The 19,954-nt window shown below is 38.5% G+C and overlaps 1 protein-coding gene across 1 annotated transcript in view; it reads right to left on the reverse strand.

Annotated features, from left to right (window-relative positions):
• Window positions 1-2,216: 2,216 nt before the first annotated feature.
• The window catches only part of LOC104620953, a gene marked incomplete at its 5' end in the record, with an annotated part of 39,626 nt that continues 21,888 nt past the window's right edge, over window positions 2,217-19,954 (reverse strand). Inside the window, 4 exons of the mRNA XM_010287315.1 lie at window positions 2,217-2,604; window positions 8,478-8,635; window positions 10,473-10,692; window positions 11,229-11,399. Coding sequence (XP_010285617.1) covers window positions 2,217-2,604; window positions 8,478-8,635; window positions 10,473-10,692; window positions 11,229-11,399 — 937 coding nt within the window. The remainder of the gene's footprint in view (window positions 2,605-8,477; window positions 8,636-10,472; window positions 10,693-11,228; window positions 11,400-19,954) is intronic.

Below are 19,954 nucleotides of genomic sequence, written 5' to 3' on the forward strand. Positions count from 1 at the left end.
TCAGAAATACTCTTCAAAACTAAACCTCAAAGTGTAACTCAATCACTCTGTGCTCCTCAACTAGTTTAAGCAAACCCTCGTAACCAGAATAATGTAAGTCAGGCACAAACATTGCTGGGGCGCGGGGTGGGAAGATAATGAGATAGAAAGGAAAGGTAAAGCAGTGAAAATAAATAAATAGAGGGGTCATTTTGTTTTGATTTTGTTTCTGGATAAATAACTCCCTTGCCATGAAAATACATCTTAAAGGCCCTTGAAAGCCCACTCTGTAGGAAGTCAGAGCAAGGGGCTGGCAGTCAAAGATACCGCAGGTCTGACAGAGGGGCTCAACTCGCCATGGAATTTTAGAAGCTTATTATCCGCTATTCTTCTTTACCAAAATAAGATGCCTGATAGTACTTATTAGTTACAGTAACTTAAAACTCTATTATAACAACATCTCAGCAGCGTGACTGTAGCTTTTATAAAGTCCTCATAATTTAGTCCAGACACTGAAAATAAAAACACTCGGATTAAGGAAAGATTTTTCCTCTCTGACAAAAGAACAAAGAAAACTCTGCTATAAGTGCTCAAACTATTTCCCAAGACTGGACTGAAGTAGCTTGGTTTCAGCACTCAAAATACATTTCTTAATTTTAAACAGATTTTAAAGAAGTTTTACAATTTTTCTACAAATTACTGTGTTTAATATGGACATAGGGCCACAGAGTCTGCTATTCTTGAACAGGGAATTTTCACTAGTGACACTGTTCATTCCACTGTAGGTAAGTGTCTGTCATAATTTTATTATAAGCACCTAGGATGCTTGTAACTCAACAACAAAAATATGATCAAGGCTGAAACGTGGCAGGCAAGGTTTCAGCCCAGGAGCAATCCTTATTTATTATGTTTTGAATCAAAACTTACAAAAGTATGCTGTTTCTTTTGAATTCTTAAACAGCAAAATAAACACAATGTACTTTTGCTATATTATTCTCATAAGCCTCTTTAAAATTAAAGTGCTAAAAACAATACAAATAATTAAGAATAACTCATGAAACGGAGACAGAGTGGTGCAAATTAAACAAACGTTGTAGCACTTTGAACATCAACTTATATTTGCACACTTCTGCTACTTGATAAATATATTTTGTCATGTAAGATTTTAAAGAAAAGGTTTTAGAGTGACAAGATCAGCCTCAGTGTGACAAAATCCCATTTGTAAGTGAACAGAGATGATTGAACACGAATACTGAAGGCAAACAACTACAGAGAACATGTTTTGGAACCAGCATGTGCATAATTGGATCAGATAAACACTAACATTTTGCAGATTTTGAGAGCCACCGCTCGTCACCATGGACAGTATGGGAAGTGATAAGCTACTCGTCCAGCTTATTGTCTAATCGGTTAACATAAACGTGTTGCACCCAGAGGAATTGCTCCCAACCTGAACTGAAGCTGGGTGATTGCTGAGTCGGTGTGAGACCTGATGAAGGCTTCACGTCATTAAAAGCCTGGCCATTTTCCCCTACTTACACCAGCTGGTCTAAAAGAAAGATATCATTTTTCCCAGCCAACTCCACTTCTTGTATAAACTTAAACTGTCATGGCTACAGCAGCACAACTCTTAGATTAAGAAAGAAGGTTTACAAAAATTTTGTGCAGCATCACCAATACCATTCAGGCTGTACTGTCATAGCAAAAAGCAGCTGGAAATGGCATTAAGCAATGGCAGGCTCACCTCTCATTTTTCCTGGCTGGCATAATCCTTTTCTAGGGCCATGCTAGGAGGTGGATGAAGAAAGAGATGCCTTCTGTGAAAGCAACAGAAAAGCAAGAACTATAGAAGAATTAATTTTTTTTATAAATCTTCTTTATATACAGGAAAGTTTGAGGGTTTTTATAAATTTATTCCCCCCCCCCCAAAAAAAAAGAGCACTTGCAGACTCTTTGTGCATTAAAACTATTTTCTAATAACCAAACTCTGTAAGAATATGTCTTCATTTCTTACACTGGGAAAAAACAGAACATTCTTCAGCAGCACGTGAAACACCTTGCAGGCAGTAACCGAGATCCAGCGCTCACAACATACCAGAGGCAGCAACGGCCAACATCACGGCTGCATGGAGCAGGGGTCACTTGCAGACTCTTTGTGCATTAAAACTATTTTCTAATAACCAAACTCTGTAAGAATATGTCTTCATTTCTTACACTGGGAAAAAACAGAACATTCTTCAGCAGCACGTGAAACACCTTGCAGGCAGTAACCGAGATCCAGCGCTCACAACATACCAGAGGCAGCAACGGCCAACATCACGGCTGCATGGAGCAGGGGTGAGATGAACTGCCGTCGCGCGGCGCTGAAGGACAGGCTCACCCCAAGTAGGCAGGAGGAGGTACTGGTTACCTCTACTGAAGGCGCACACCATGAGCTCCTCCTTTCCTGCCAGCCCCGAGACACTACCCAACGCAGGAGCAAAGGCAGCCTTAGGTTTCCTTAAGCCACGCAGTGTTGCTGGAGGCAGAAGTCCGCGGCTGTAGCCCAGCGCCCAAGGAAGCAGGCTGCCGGACCGCAGCTCCCACTGGGCACCTCCTGGGAGGGAGCCGCCAGCACGCCCTCCCCTGCAGTGTGCTCACGAAGGGGCAGCGCCAATCCGGCCCGAAGTATGCGTTAGTTACAGAGAACGGGAGATTTTCTGCAACAGGACATGATTACAAAATTAAGATTAGAGGTTTTTTCAGTAAAAACGCTGGTGAACATTCCTGCAAAGGGAACCTGTTACGCAGGCACAACAGTCTTTTGGAAGTTGAGTATCTTGGCTGTAGAAATGCTGAAAATGATTAAATAATAACATGAATTAACTTCTTGCTAAATCATAACTGTTTGATGTGTCCTACTGGTAAACTTCTTTAAATGTACTAGTATAACTCAAAGGATACAAGACTTTTCCCCTTTTTTCCCCTGATTTCAGGCTGGAAAAGGTTTGGTTTACAATAGAAGTGCTTCAAAACAAAATAAATCGCCAGAAGACTGAAATATTCCTTAAATATGAATAATCAATCATACTTTAGAGTAAAGTAGTATATTGTCAAGTAAATATAGTACCCTACCTACTTTTGTCAAAAAAGCGTGGTTTATACTGCAAAGATTACCCTAGTAATTCCTACTTTCCGCAGCTAGCCTATTCCATCATTATGGGACCATAGTAAACTGTTGTTAAAACCAAGTAGCATCAGAATGAAAAAACATTCACGTGATCTGTCAAAGCAAAGTTTCTCAAAACAAACAATTTTAAGATACATTTACTTGCTTATTAAAAGCCAAGCATTTCACAGCTCTTCAGCGTAACCAAAACATGCTAGAGGTACCTTTCTTTCCAATCAAAGATCTACCCTTCGCCACTGGTGAAAGGCAACGAGATCTCTTTACAACATCTCGTCTTTTTCAATAAATTTTGCATGAAAACATGTTACCCAAGCACAGAGTTGCCTGCTGTCACACTGGAAGTATGATAAATGTTTAATGAAAACAACACCACACAGCTTGGTGTCAGACAACAGCTATCACACAGTCCCGCTTTGATCTGAACAGACACTTAAAAGGAGTTCTGAGTGTGCTTTGCACCACAGAACTCTATAACCTATATGCAAATAGGAGAAAATTACCATAAATGACTTCCTACTGCACAGCGTGGAAAGAGGTAAGAAGGAAAAAAAAAAATTACAAGCTCCAGGAGCGTGTGAGTGCTGTCAAACTCCGAGAGGTCCAATATTCCCAATTTACCTCTAATGTCTTCTGCCAAGCACCGAAAAGCTCATCAACAGGCATTTATCACACAAGTGCCGCCGGCTGAACCTGCTGGGACGCTGCCAGGGCCGAGCACAGAAAATAAAACTCTGCAAGTGCTTTGGTTAAACGCCACTGAAAAAGGTCCCCTAGACAGAGGGACCTCAATTTAAAGAGCTAACATATGGAATTAAAAGGAAAAATGAAGACTACTTTTGAAAAACAAACTCTTCAGCTCTGTAATATCTGTCAAAGTATTTAAGAAGCTGTGAAAACGTTAATGCACAAATGTATCGATAGCCTTATTAAGTACCAGAAATTAAAATGGTAGTCGGGTTTGATTAATGGCACAACACTTCTTTTTTCATAACTACTGAGAAGCTACTCCTAATTTATTCCATTAAAAACTCTCAAAAACAGTTTTAAAAGTAATCCAAAATCCCGCTACTAAGAAAGCTAGGGTGAAACCCATAAATCTAGTAAAATTTACTTACAGCTAACAAGTTTTTAGCAGGTTGTCCCCCCCCAATTCAACAATGAGCAACGATCTTTATGAAAAGCACGTCTCAGAATGCAGGAACTTGCATGTTTTTTAAGCTAATCAAGACTTTAAACATCAAAATTCAACAGCACGCACATACAGGTCAATGAACACATGTATGCAAGTTCATGCTTCAAAACAAGTGAATTAAATAAAAGCATAAATAAATGATTAATGTAATGCTTTGATTAGCAAAAAATTTAGCAGAAAAATATTGTCGTGGTATAATTACATGTTCAAGTACTATAAAACCCTTCACCTGGGAAGACTTTGACATCTGAAGATTACTAGCATGCAGAAGTTGCTGGTCTATAAGTGGGACCTGGGAGCGGAAAGGACTCCAGTAGCGACTGAGCTCCCACAGAGCCCGTAAGCCGTGATTTGCAGGGACCAGGTCCACCTTGTGGAACACGAGCGAAGGGTGTCACCCAAGGCCCACACAGCACACCCCACCCACGGCGAAAATCCAGCCCCACCCTCCCTCTGAGCGCTGGGGCCATTTTAACAAAGCCTGAAGGCACTTAATGACAAGATGTCACTCTGATCTAGTCCTCAAGTCATGATTTAACAGAACTACGTACCATTATTTTTAGAAACACTACAAATATACGTATTTCCCAGATTTAATACCATCTTAGAAGAATACGTGTTGGGAACAGTTACTCATGTTGATACCTTTAAAGTATTACAGAAAATATCTCATTGCATGTAGAAGACAAAACTGCAGTGCTAGCGTGCTTGTCAAATAAGCCGCCTTACAACATTTAGAAAAAACACCTCACTATAGCGCATTTTTAAAAGGTCGCTAATGACCTAAACGCTAATACTACATTAGCAAGTCATATCCCATATAATAAAGAACAAGGCTTTCAAACTGGACTGCTCTATTAAGCTCTGAAGCCAAAGAAACATGGGAGGAGAAGAAGGGTTGCTCTACTTCATTATAAGCAAGTAATTGCTTCCTTCCAGTGAACATGATAGATCACTTCTTAAAACAAGTCACAAATGAAGGAAAAAGAAGAAAACAGAATGTGTGTCAAGTGCTGGAAGCCTGAAAGACAGTGATAAGGAAGTACCCCATAGGTACCATAGGTGTATAAAATAAAAATTACGGTCTGGGACTGGCTGGAAGCCTGCTTTAGTCTTATCTAAGGGGAAACCAGAATAAAAACCATACATATACATCACATTGGCACGTCAGAAAAAGCAGGCCAAGACTGTTTCAACTTGGGCAGGGGGGGCAATGGTACATGAGCCTAAGGCACCTGGAGACCTCACCAGAAAGGAGCAGAAGGAACTGAAGCTTGAACCTCTTCCAACACAGCCTTGATGTAGAACTCAAGTAATACGCTGTTGTAACAGGAGAAAGCTGTTTTGCTTACCTGTAACTTCTCTTTTCTAAACATAGTACTTCCAATGAATTAGCATTTGATTGATAAACCAGACTGTATTTAGCACCTCGTTTTCCTATTTTGCTGGGACAGAATCTTCAATAGGAAGAAAGGATTAATAAAAACCCTACTGTCATTTGTTCAAATCTTATTTTTAAATGTACATTTCTCTCTAGAAATTAGTGCAATTCAGCTTTACCAACCAATAAGATTTAGGTTGGGTTTTGTTTTTTTTTTAAAGACAAATTGATAGGACAAAGTACATCATTATACTTCCAGGAGGACCATCACTAATTTTCCCATAATCAATCAAAACCACATAGCAAGGGCCTACTGTGAGAACTGCAACTCCCTCCTTGGAAAGCCGTTGGAAATTAAACCCAGCCGGTCCCATTCCTTTAATGCAGAGACAAGGCTCTTCCTTTTTTACTCAGTGACCTTTTCTGATCAATGCTACTCATTTTTTTGTTTTAGCTCAGAGTGCATACTCTCATAGAAGATTCATTTTTACAAGGGGAAAAAAAAAAAATTCAACCAAGAGAAGAAAAACAGGAAATGGGACAGCCAAATGTAGGACCTGATAAACTACTCTGGCAGAACAAAGAACACTAAAGTTTCACTTTTTTCAAATAAACAAAAATTTAATAAAAGAAAATCACTAGACTAAAACATCTTGGTAAGAACTAGACACCAGATGTCTATAATATTATAAAGTTTTGCAGAGTTAACAGAAAATGATAACGCATCACAAGATGTACATTATTTTATCAATTCCATTTTATTTGTAACACTTCATAACATATCAGTAGATATAGAGTGTTCCCTAAAAGTTAAAGGTGCGGTAACACCTTGATACAGCGCTTGTCAGTTAAACTTTCATGAGAACAGGAACGCCAGCCATGTGTGCGCTAATTACGAAGTACGAGCATTGGTAGAGTTCTAGTATATAGTACCGGCCCAAAGCAATAGTGCGCACAACATCACTACTGCAGTCATGGGTCATAACTAGAGAACAATATTGTTATTACAAACAGAGAAATATGATTTGAAACTTGGCCTGGGAGACTGGATGAATAGAAAAGCCTGCAAGGCTGAGCAAGTGCTTTTACTTTGGAAATGCTGGCAACAGTTATTCAGAAAAAGCCATACCATTTATTGATTTATTTTTTTTATATCCTTCCAGGCAATAAAGCTCTTTCTCCCATGCGCTGCAACAGGAATACAAAACAAAAAAAAAAAAGAGGCGGGGGCGAAACACAGTTCGAACTACTGTGAGATTAGGAGACCAAAGCAGCAAAAGCAAACTGGTTAGTTCAGATTACTTGCAAAATGGAAGGGAAATAAGTAGCACTGCAGTAGTTGAATATGAACTAGTTAAGAACTTTTCTTGCTCCCTGCTTGTCATCAGTTTCATTTTGCAAAGAGTTTTCACTGGAAATGAAATAATCCTGATAATCTGAAAGATGGATCATTTTTTTTTTGTTTGTGAATATTTAGGGTGTGCTGCTGGGACACCTTCTGAGTTTGTGTTACTTTACCTTTTAAGTGAGTACAAAACTATTTCAAAGCTTGATACGACTGTTAACTCCAGGTTTTTTCACCAAGTACCATCAGATGCTGTAAATGAGCTTCCCAACCCAAATTCAAAGCAGCTGTTACCACAATCTCCCTCCATAATGGCTGAACAAACAGTATATCCCCTAAAACATTTCAGACTGTAAGAACAGAAGAGTTCAGCTGTTTTGCCAGAGTGTAATACAGCCTGTCTCCACAAAACAGCTGACACTTCTCCAACATTCAAGAAGTTCAGTGCTCATCCTTAAAGAATCTTCACCGAAAAGGAGAATGCCAAAGGACGATGACTGGATTACTATGGCAGTGTTTTTTACTCTTGAAATCTCTCGAGATGTCTACTGTGAAGACAAGATCTACTTTGAAAGAACCTAAAGTTGCCCTGATTTAAAAACCAAATACAAGCCCTTCCCTCTTCACATCTATAAACATACACAAGCCAAGCACAGAAAATTATCATTAGAGTTTCTATGAGCCACAAACAAAACCATTTACTCCTTAATTAGTGCAAGAATTGCATTTTGATTCTCCACTTTAGAGGAACAGTCAAGTCCCAAATATATGACTACTTCCATCAGATAACCTGCAGTGCTGACAAACTGAAATACAGTTTTTCATGCAAAGTTACACCTTAAAGTCAACAAGCACCTGATAACTTATATTCCGTCTTCTCACAATCTGGCTTTCGGATGATCTTCATTATAGCTTCAAGGTAGCTTTTTTCTATAAATACATTCCAAACATACATGAATTTAAACTGGAAACTGGATCTGGCCCTTGATGTGTGTTGGAGTACCTGTAAGGATCTCTTCCAAATACAGAGGTCAGAGGACTATTTTTTCCTCTACAGATCCCCTGCTGTTGGGAGTTTCTAGAAAGGCTCTGTAGAGTAATCTTACTTTCAGTGCAGATCTAGACCCTAGATCTAGAAATTCACTCACTTGGAGTCATCTACAACAGATTCCTCTCAGTATTTCACATCCAACTGTACACCTGGCAGCCATTTTTGTGTCCATTTAGACTTTCTTCCTCATACTTCAGAGAAAAAAACAAATGTGAACAGCAAGTTGAAAAAACAGCACTATCATTGTGTTAGTTACAGCAGAATATGCCAGGAGGAAAAATAAAATATTTTTTTTTCCTGTCCAAACTGGATCCAATTTAAAACGAGAATAGAAACCCACACGTTTTGAGGAGGTGTCACCTATCTCTGTTTACTGTCTCTCCGATGAAGACAGCTGACGGAGAAAATTGTTTTAGTGCTTCCTGGCCTACTCCAGCATTAAGTCCATTGGGTGAGCAGTGAAGTTCCAGCCAAGGCAGCAAATCGTCATCAGTTGCAGAATCTGCTAAGGCACTCGGCTGCAGAGGCAAGCTATAATAAGAATTATAATTCTAACCATACCCACAAAAGGACATCTGACACCACTACAAGGCAAAAATCCTAAATTATAACATAGATCCTCAAAAAATATCAGCAAAACCAACTTGCTACCTTCTGCTGACCACAGTCAACTACAAAAGGCTTTGTAGTTACTGGAAAACAAAAAAGTCTATCTTGGTGCTTTCCTCAGAAATAAGCATCAAGACAGAACAAACAAAGCATCAAATCTGCCTGCTGCAGAAAACAAAGTAAAAAATGCCAGAAGCCAATAGACTTAGACAGGCAAAAGGTTCACTCTGTTTTGTACCATCCTCCTTCCTATACATCTATAAACTAAGGACAGGTGAGCTTTCTTGGCCAAGGAGCTCTCTTCTTTCCTATATTTTCTTTCTGGGTGAAAAGTAAATACATAAATAAATGACACAGAGGGAAAAAGATGAGAGATTGGGAGGCTTGAGGAAGCCTCATACAAAAACACAACTGTAAAACATCTTACTTAGCCTCATTTTCCTGGAGCATACACAAGGCAAAGACAAACTACACTAACTCTCTTTGTTGCGACACGCATGCATTTAAGGAAAACTGCAGGTTCCTAATTCACTCTCGCTGGGGTCTGTAAGAGAATACTCCGAGACAAAATAATTGTGCAGGAATTGCAAAAAGCAATTGCATCAAAGAGCTCTGTCTTCTCTGTGTATTCGAATATGTTGCTTTGCAGAGCCTTTAACAAACAATAATGTAGTGCTGATACAGTCTCAATCTTCAGAACGACAAGTAACTGTAAAGGGAAAAAGCTTCTCAGATCCATATTCTCTGTACAGATATACTTTGATCACGATTTGATTAAATCAAAAAACATGTTGCCCCTCCTCCTCAGAAAGTTTATGAAGCACAGATTATATCACCATCATCCCAAGTACATTTCATTTTGTAGTCTAATAATGCTCCAAGTAAGAAATCCCTGTACACAGCCTACCAGTCAGTACCTGAGCTCGGAGGAAAATGGACTGATGTCATGAAGTGTTGCTATTACCAATTTGTACTCTTTGTCCTAACTACTTTGGAGATGACCCAAACAGGGCATTTTGTTTGCAAATTTACCATAAGCAATTTTGTAAGTTACCAAAATATAAATTGCTTGCGTCCAAAAAAATTCTAGGCACTTCAGTGTTCTTCCTACAGCTAGTTCATATTGATCCTTGTTATAAAAGGACATAAAGTCAGGCAATATGCTAACAGAGCACTGCTATAGAGTCTAACATGATTTAAGATGTGCTTCTACAAGAAGTCCAGAAAACCTCTCACACGAAACGTTATGTGCTCAGTATGGATCCTTTCCCTACTTTTCCACTTCAATTAAAAAAAAAAAAAAAAAAGAAAAACACACAATTTCAGCTGGAACATCCAGGCTTCTCCTCAAGTCTTCTACAAGTCCCAAAATATATTTGAACTTCAGGTAAACGGGTAAAAGGCATCTTGTTTGTGACTTATCAGACACACTGCAAACGCCTCAGGGGTTCTGTTTATATTGAATGCTAGGGATTGCTGAAAACATCCACAACATCAAGAGAGAAATATCCCACATGGTTTAGTAAAATGAGGAAAGCATCCCTTAAAATGAGTGGAAGACACCACTCTTGAAGTTCCAGGCAGTCCAAGTAATATATTGCAAATAGGAAAAAAACCCATGCAAATAGCTAATCTTGAATATTTACGTATCAGTGCTATAAGCATGGACAGAAAGGTAATGGTATCTGGGAGACTGAATAACTAATATCATCAAGCCGTAAAACCAGGGAGGTAATTGTGAGATACCTTCACGAACGTGGGTGGAGGGAGGATGCTACTCAAAATTCCCATGTAGCGTTGCAGTGGGAATCCACCAAAGGGATATTCATGAAGAAGACACACAGTAGTGTCCTCCGTTTTCAAACCAATCACATAAACGGGGCAAAGATGAACATCACAGTAAAGGTTGAGGGAGACCAAGGTGTATGAAGCAGAAATAATTACATAAGATTGCCTTTTCTGACAGCTGTAAAAACAAGATCAACAATCCAAGTCATTTCAAGCAGAAATTAGGTTGACAGCAGGTTCTGAAAGGCAGTCCATCATTCACCCATAGCAAGTGCTTCTGCTGAAACTGTGCTTTGAGCCACAAACGAAGCCCAGTAGGAACTTCTGGCAATGTCGAAGTGGGTGTGAACAGTGAAAACCAGCTTTTCGTAAGAAATAGTCTTTGCTTTCCAATACTCCTCATATTTTCCCTAAATTTTGGTTATTATGTACTGGAAAAATATTTATATTAATCAATTGAAGAAAGATATTGAGCGTATCTGCAAATCAAGGGGAAAAAATAATTGTAAATTAAGCCATCATTTAGTTTGAAATGTTGTCACATTCCAGAATTTTAAAATACTAAGAATCACACTATTTGCAGATTTTAAATAATTTCCACTGAGTTTATATAAAATATCATTTACTACAAAACAAACTGATTACAAAAAAATAAAACGACACTAAATTGTTCCCTGTTTTTATTATAGTTACATTGTTTGTCATTTCACTTACCCATGCTTCGTGCCATATATCTCCTTTTCTTTTCCTTTGCCTTTCTCTCTTATTTTTTCTTTCTCTCTCCCTTTACGCCGCTCTCTTTCGCGAGACCCGCTATGAGTTCTCCTATGACTGGATCTTTCACTACTTCGACTACAAGAACGTTGACGAGGTCTTGATCGTGATCTACACAAAATCCATAGTATTAAAATTTAGCAGTCATACATTTTTTACTGTCACTGTATGTTAGATTTGTTATACAGTCCAACTATTTTAAACACATTTTCAAATCATTTAGTGATTAAATGCTTTTAAACAAAAAACTGCCAATTTATCAAATGTGGGGGGAAAAAAAAAGCAGTGCTTCTACTCTGAAGGAAGAATGCAAAACAAATTAAACCACGCTGCCTAGTATTCACCCGTTAACAAAGTAATCTGGTGTTACCAAAGTAATTTTGCAGCTATTGGAGAAGGAAAGGAAGGAAATTTTTTCTTGAACAATGTTCTTAAGGTCTGATCAATTTAGTTTGGCAAATAATCAAAGAGTTTACAGCTGCTACTATGTGCTTGTATTTACATATTAAATACGTTACTAATAATAACAATGTTCCAACAAAACCCAGGAAAAGCAGAAGTTACGTGTCCAAACCCCTGTCTTTGGCCCGCAGAGCTGACACTTGCACACAGCTTCTTAATATCAAACTCAGATTTGAAACACACTTTGCAGAAAACCTATAAATAGACCAACCCTACAGGCCCAATAATGCCAGAAACTGAATACAGGTGCAAGGGTTTGGGCACATACTTTGTTCTTGGTTACAAGTTCCAACACGGCTGTAGGATACTCTGTTCTCAATCATGTTATCCATTCCCCTGTAATAGATGTCTGTTGTTACCGATACACTTGGACGAAAAAAAGATCAAGTAGTATTACAATATGACTGTTTCTATATGTGTCTAAAAAACGTTTTCATGATTCCCGAATTCCTTTTAGATGGTTTTCTAAATTTTCCTTTCTAATTTCTCATGGATCAATACCTCTTTATTGATGGTACATGAGTAGCTATACACAATGCCCATCTACGAAAACAGCAGGTCAAGTTTGCATTAGTTTCTATTACAATGTACATCTTCATAAAAGTTCTGATGGCACCTCATTGAAAACTTTCATTAAGCACTGAGAGGGTAGGGGGGGAGGGCAGTTTTTTTTAAAAGAGTATAAAAAATTTATTTAGCACCTCTTGGAATGCAAAACTCCAAAGGCCTTTAAAAGCAAAATCACGTAGAAAAGATCACTCAATTTAAAAGGCAGCAACTGTTTAATAAAACTCAACAATTGAATAAGCAAAAGAAAATACTACATCCAGATGAAGCTATAAATTACATTTAGGAAGAATGCTGTTATTGAGTCTGGAATTTGTCCAGCATGCTGGGGTTAACATACCTATCCCTGCCACTGAGCCTTTCAGACTCGCACCAGAGGTCAGAACCTCAGTTTTACGTTTCATTCAGCAGATGGCATCTCTTGCAACACAATATCTCCTATTATTGGTCACACTATTAGCACTAATACAATAGCTCAAATTACCACTTAAGTGGCATATTATGAACTACAGAACATTTTCTGTCTCAAAATGGATTTTTATTATGTCACCACAAATTAAAAAGCATCCATCCATTAGTCCTGAGGTGGTAGAGGAAGTTTTGACCTAAAAGTATTCTAATTAGATCTGGTTTTTGGTTGGCATGAAGACACTTTACAAGCACCGTGATGAGACAGGCACAGATTTACAGACCACTGCCCTACGCTACTCAAAGGTAACCATGATTTCCAAGAGCTCTGCAGGCAAGATGCAGAATCAGAAACAGTAAAAAACCAAAGAAAACAACCAAAGAAAAGCACCCTATAGCAATACAAACCAGCTTCACTTGACGCAAGGCCTCTCCTTACTTAAGGGCATAGTCCTTCAAACAGAAATAACCGAGGAATCGAAAACATTAATTGCTCGAGAGCTTACTTTCTCAGCTCAAATTTGAACTTGTTTTCATATCTACCTTTCGCAGTTGCAAATAACAGCAAATTCAGTTCAAATTAGCTGGATGCTCAAATCCTAGATTTCTGTTCATTCACACGTCTAAGCAGAACAAACGGCAGGTATAATTTATATACAGAAAAACAGCTTTTAAAAATCAAAAGTAGATTTGTTGCATCAATTTTGTAATAATGTACTTAAAACAGCATTAACAAACTTATGTTTTCTTTACAGAGGTTGTCAGTATTCTTTTATGATGACTATCAATGGGATATTACTGTGAAGATCTTAACAAAAATGCCAAGTTCTACTCCACAGAAGCTATCTCTGCAGGACACAGTAGTTCAGTCAATCCTTCCATTATCAGAGCAGTCGATCTGGGCTGTAGATCAGCCCGGAGCACCGATGCAGACAATCCAGAATCGGCTTCATGCAGAGACAACTTCAGTTTGGTCAGACTTGTTAGCTGAGAGAACAGGTCAGCACAGCAGAAGGGTCTTCAGGGCAGCTCCGGTGCCGAGCCTGGCTGCCCCCGCGGGCTGCAGACCCCCAGCCTAACCCAGACTGGCTGCGACGCCCTATGTAGAGGATCTATAGAGGGAACAGTGCGGGAAAAAAGTTGCAAAGTAGATCTAGTGTATCCCACTGCACTTGATTCAACTTGCAATCTCTCCTATACCCTTGTTCTCCAGTAGCTAAGGTGCACGCAGGGTTTGTTTGCTCGGTAGAGGACAGAGCAGCTGAGACAGGAGTGCAGAGGGATGCAGACCCCAGCACAGCCTCCCGAGGTAGCACCAGGCAGACACCAGCCACGCTGACCTGTGAGCTCAGAGACGTAGCCTGGCCTCTTCCAAAGATGAGTTTTCCTGGGTCTTCCATCATTGTACAAAGTTCTTGGCAAATATTTAATTTTTCATTATTCTCCCTTAATGCTCCAGAGGTACGGTCTTCCCAAATAAAACCAACTCCACCTGCTAAGTTCACTGTATTTACTTACATTGATTACAAACAGTATTTATAAAGCACAGATAAAGCAATATAACCAAAAATACAGAAAGATGTACTAACCCCAGTCGTGAATAGGAGTGAAGTAAATAAGGAAAACTGAGGAAAAGAAAAAAGAAACAGTCTAACATTAACACTCCCTTCAATTCCTGAATGCTAGTGAAACGTAGATTCTGTTAATCATTTTTAAACTGGGGTAACTATTCTGTTTCCAATGTTGTACAGCAATGAATATTTTTGAGAAAGGCTAATACAAGATAAGCTTTCTCCTTCACGAGAAAGTCATAGAAACAGAGGACTATTAGAAAAACCACTAGGCAATCACAACATGTCATTTTATTAACAAATTTAAGCTGAATCTCAACTCTCGTTTAAGTCTTCTGCTAACCTGAAAAAAAATCTTAGGGACTCCTCACACTAGTACAGTGATGAAAAAATTTAAAATATATTTGCTTAACTAAGTAACAGCTTAGTATATTATGAGTTAAGATGCATTACGTAGTTTTACCACATTTTAATGAAACAAAGGAAGCAAAGACACTAAATACTTTAAGATAACAGGCATAAGATGGTAAAAATAACAAACTTGGCAGTATAATTCTCTAGAACAATTTCATCTTACATGATGAAATAAGTTCTGCCAGCAAGACTTCTAAAACTGAAGTGGAATTAACAGGAAGCCAGCAATAAACCGCTAAGAACTGCTGAGCTTAAGCAGGTAAGACCACAATCTTCTTGATCTCTGTTCGTGTGTGCACTCGTAAGAGCTCTCAGTTTCTGTGAAGTGCTGTAGGAAATGATGATTGAAGCAAGAGCCACAATTATCCCAATATACTGAGTGAACGCTGCGTCGCTTCTAGAATGCATGAAACCGTACCTCCTTGGGCTGTGAAAATGAAGCAGCACCGAAATGTATAGGGACTCTGCAGTGCAAGCCTCGCAGGGACAAGTGGGAACTGCAAAACACTTTGGAAATAAAAAGGCGATGGTTTTCGCCTACATTCATCAAAAAACAATATGAGCTAAGGCTTCTTTCTCCCCAGACGGTGGAGAAAAGCTTAAGGAAGGGACTGACTAAAAGAGTAAGCAAAGAAGAGACTCACTTTATCTTTTAAAAAAGGTGTAAGATGTAATCTTCGGGGGGGGGGGGGGGAAGTCAAGCATTTTAAACACGAGAACAAAAATTACATTATTGAGTCAATAAATATATGAAGCTAAAGAGATTAGATTCATAGCAAGAAGGATGCAAAAGATACATATTCAGAAAGCAAAAAAAGTTATACACAAAACATTTAAAAAATACAGAGAAGGGAAAAGCACAGTTTCAGTTCCCACATATTCCCCGCAGAGCAAAGGCCACGACTTTCTTCTGTGCGCTGATACTGCTACCAGGCAAGCGCACTTTCTCGAAAGCCGATTCGCAAGCTCATACTGTATATACATCAGCCATGAAAAAGTTCCTAATTTGGCCCACGCAGCACATAACCTCGCTACTTACATAACCCAGAACTCTGCAAGTGTAAAATAATCATAGATTAGGTCCAGCCAAACTACTTCTATGCTGTTAGTCATATGACTATCAAAAGGAGAATTTATCCAAGCCTGGTCTCTACTTGGATAAAAGTCCTGCAAAAAACAGTATGTCTTGGGTAGAAATGGTTTAAAGGATCTAGTTGAAACCCCTTTTTTTTTTCACCTAAGTCCTAAAAGCAAGGACTGTCTTTTGTTACCATTACATCTGCCATACACACACAAAATTATGAATCCCTGAATTTTGGAAAAAAAATAACATCTTAATACGTTCTCGTTAAAATAAACCCTCCCACAAAGTATGCAAAAGGGTGTGCTGTATTTGTGTACAGGCAGATGTTTAGTCTTCCTGGGATTTATTGGTAAGTACTCCCAAAACAAACTGCCACTTAAATTTTCCCTCTTACATACAACTGTTCTAAGACCTCAATATCTAAAACCTGACTAATTTCTCCCAGCTCTGAGGGAAGCTCCAATCTCTCTGACCGCCCAGGCTAACTAAACCCACCTGTTAATACAATTCAAGAGTAATTCTACAACACCAAACACAAGCTTCAATGAACCAGGTGACAAGAGAACTACTCAATGAAGAAGCCACGGTTTTTAACTTGGTCTTGTCTGAAATCACCAGGTAACAGCAAGTGACTGTATGAACAGATACCATCCTGCAGATATCAGGACAGAATTAAGACAATATTTAAAAGCAAGTCAGGAATGTTGTAAGCTTCAAGTCTTTAACTCTGCAATCTGAAAAAAGAGAAAGAAATTACATAGCTTTCTCTACTTAATTTCTACGCTGTGTCTTCCCCCTCTCTCTTCCTTCTAAAGAAAGGGGTAACGTTCAGTCTCTAACATCCTCTTTTCAGTGGCAACTGCAGAATTTGAACAATGAAACCTCAGAAATTTAGATCATGCTTTGACAACTTCAGGCAACGCTACCGACCTTTCTCTAGTACACCAGGGATGCGGGTAATTAAAAAAATTAAGATCAAGACCAACAAAAAAAATGATTCTTCATATTGCCCAAAATACATTCAGTATTTAGTAGTGTCATCCCCCAGCAGCACCGGCGGAGTTCACGGGGTAGAGCCGGGGCTAGCCTCAAAGCAGAGGGCTGTTATCAGCACCTTCACAGGGCCAGGCTTAAGCACATTGAAAGCTGCACTTAATGCCCCAGAACTCCATTCTACAGTATGGTACCATTTTAATAAGATAGCTGCCTTTCTTCTTTGTCTGTAAGCCCAACATTCTAAAATACTTATTTTAAGAACACTTTCTGCAACCTTCCATACATAAGGCTTATATCAAATCCAAAATGCACAAGGGGCTCTTGCCAGAGGAAGATAATTTCATAAAGTGAAAATTAAAGTATACTAAATTTGCTACCCACTGTATAACAAGCTGTGGTACATTTCCATTTGTAGCATGAATGAATTCACCTGTATGTTACTGTGAATTACTATTAAAATACCTTGCGATACATACAGAACAGGAAATAAAGATATAGCTTTATGAAATGGAGCTACAAGAATTCATCTGTGCCAAGAATTCATCAGTAAACAAGAAAGAAAGTCCACAGCAGAGAATAAAGATTTTCTATTTTATAACTGTTGAAAAATAAACCCGATTCCGATTACTCATATTAAAGCAAGTCCCAAAGTGTTCAAATTATAGAACTACTGGAGGAAAAAAAAAAAAATATATAGCATCAAGCTGGAGAGTAGACTGCCAGCATGCACACCCCCTTCCCCCAAACCAACACACACAAAGCACCCACCCACCATGCCAAAGGTTAAGTCATTTAGTCAAGTTCAAAGATCTTCAAAGAGTTCTTAGATCCAGATAAGCCCATATGTTACCAAAATTCTGTGAAAAGCTATTACTTTCCAATCTGCTTTTCATGTCTAAGTTACAGAACACACAGATGCTTGGCATCACTCAGTATCCCTAAATTCTCACACCAGATAATCAAGGCTCACCAATAACTTTCCTATCTAAAATCCTAAGAAATGTCTTTATTCCATCAACACTTAGTCCACTTGTAAAAATTGAAAGTATCCATAAAAGCCCATTCAGTTACTGCACAATAAGTGTTAATTTGCTAATTTCTTCACAGGTAATCAATTAAAATGTAAAATATTGGATAAAATTAGTTGCACTAAATTTAACAGCTGCTCCATAAGCATAATTAGTTTCACAAGGGCCATATGTATTCTGAACAGAGACAGAGTTGAAACAAATAAGCAGATTTTAAAACAAGTTTGAGGAAATCTGCATTTAATTAGCAGGTGGGCACTACAACTGCATAATGTTTTTATACATTTATATTTATGAAGTGACAGAAGATCTAAAGGCTTTTTAAAATGGCGTTTATTGTTTGAATGGGAACTGTTTTGCTGCATGCTAAAGTGATTTAAATCCTTATAGCTCTGCTTTGAAAAAATCATAAATGGTGAAAGAAAACATGTGGAAAACTGTAAAACTAGAAAGAATTTGCGACAAAAAGCAGATACACATACCATAACCAAAAGGAAACTACACTTAATTAAATGTACACTACATCTGGAATATCAGCCTAATAAAACGTGAAACTATTAATTTTCATTGTTCTAAAGGAAATGAGGTCAGTGTCGTTTAGTATTTCCCCAATTATATTGCACTAAAGCATTGAACTATATCTTATAGGTACAATCTAGTCTTTTCGAAACACTACCATTCGAAAACAGTCACCGAGATAGACTTTTTAAACTGGGAAGAGAAATTCGAATGTAAATACAAGACAGCTCAAACAGAAGAAAATGAGCGTTCTTTCAGTGAAGGCAAGCTTTTGGAAAAATAAGCAACTTTATTGGCAAACACGATTGCCACTCAAATGAAAGTTTCTGAGATGTCAAGTTCTTCCCTAGCATCCTCCTAAGTATCTCTCGGCTGATACAACTCTTACTAGATTATTATCAGCTCAATAGCCACAAACAAAACCCAACACATCCATGCCTCATACTTTAGCAGCAAAAGCCTGTGAAAGAACAATGAAACACAATCAATTCATATTGGCAATAAAGACATAGTGCAAACACACAACTAGTTGCAGCAAAATGACATGTTCTCTTTCAAAGCATATTAAGAGAAAGTTTCTTGACTAACTCAACTTCATGGTACAAGTTCTTGGGGAAGGTAAAATAAATTCAAGCACCAAATGCACTATTAGGTTGCCATTTTAAAAGGCATGCATTTGAGGAAGTTAAGTACAGATAATATGTATGATAACATGGTTTATTTATTTATTTATTGTTAAATATAAGCCGAGTGGGAATGAAACTAGTCAGAAACAGAGAGTCAGTTTTTAAGTCTGAAATGAGGCTGGTGCTAAGAGGAAAAAGAAGTTGTTTCAAGCCAGCAGTTTAGACAGTTGGTAAGCGACAAAACAGAGGGGTATTAAACACAGTAACAGCATCATCCACAGCACTAGAGAAACACAAGATGAAGTATAATCAACCACCAGGACAATCAAGAACACAGTTTGCAGAACTCAGACAGTGGATTCACCAGATGCAGGCATCAACTTAGTTCACTAACAAACAATTTTCCACCTATAAATTATATTCATTTCATAATCAAACATTTGAGGAAACAATACTCAAAATTCCAGTAAGCTGTAATTAAAAAAACCAAAACAGCAGTTACTGAAAACTTGGCATGAACAGTACATAAATGTAGCTGGACAGAAGTAGAGATAGAGAAGACACTACTTTTAGTCTTGTTTCTTCTCACGCATCCATTTGTTACAAATCTAGTTCTCCAGACTACAAGCTTCTGGTCTACCTCTTCTCACTTCCAAAGAAGATGAAAGTGCCACCTTTGCCACAATGCCTTGACTATCCTACAAAGTATCTGCTTCCAGTCGCTGAAAGGCTCTAGATCCAGTGCTGACAACGACAGCGTGTCTCCGGTTCAGTATGCCAACATCACCTCAAAGGTGCTGGAAAACCTACAGGAGATCAACAGCTGGGTGAAAAAGAATTGACTCCAGAAATACAAAAGCTCAATTTAAGTAAACTTTAGGTGTCAGCAGTCTTTCACTCAGAGACTTGCTTCTCATGGAGTTCAGGCCAAACTCCTTGCCTAAGGAATGAGTGATGGAAGAAAAAGCTGACCATGACCCTACCAGCTGCA

The sequence above is a fragment of the Phaethon lepturus genome, unplaced genomic scaffold (genome assembly GCF_000687285.1).
Source record: "Phaethon lepturus isolate BGI_N335 unplaced genomic scaffold, ASM68728v1 scaffold14055, whole genome shotgun sequence".
NCBI lineage: Eukaryota > Metazoa > Chordata > Aves > Phaethontiformes > Phaethontidae > Phaethon > Phaethon lepturus.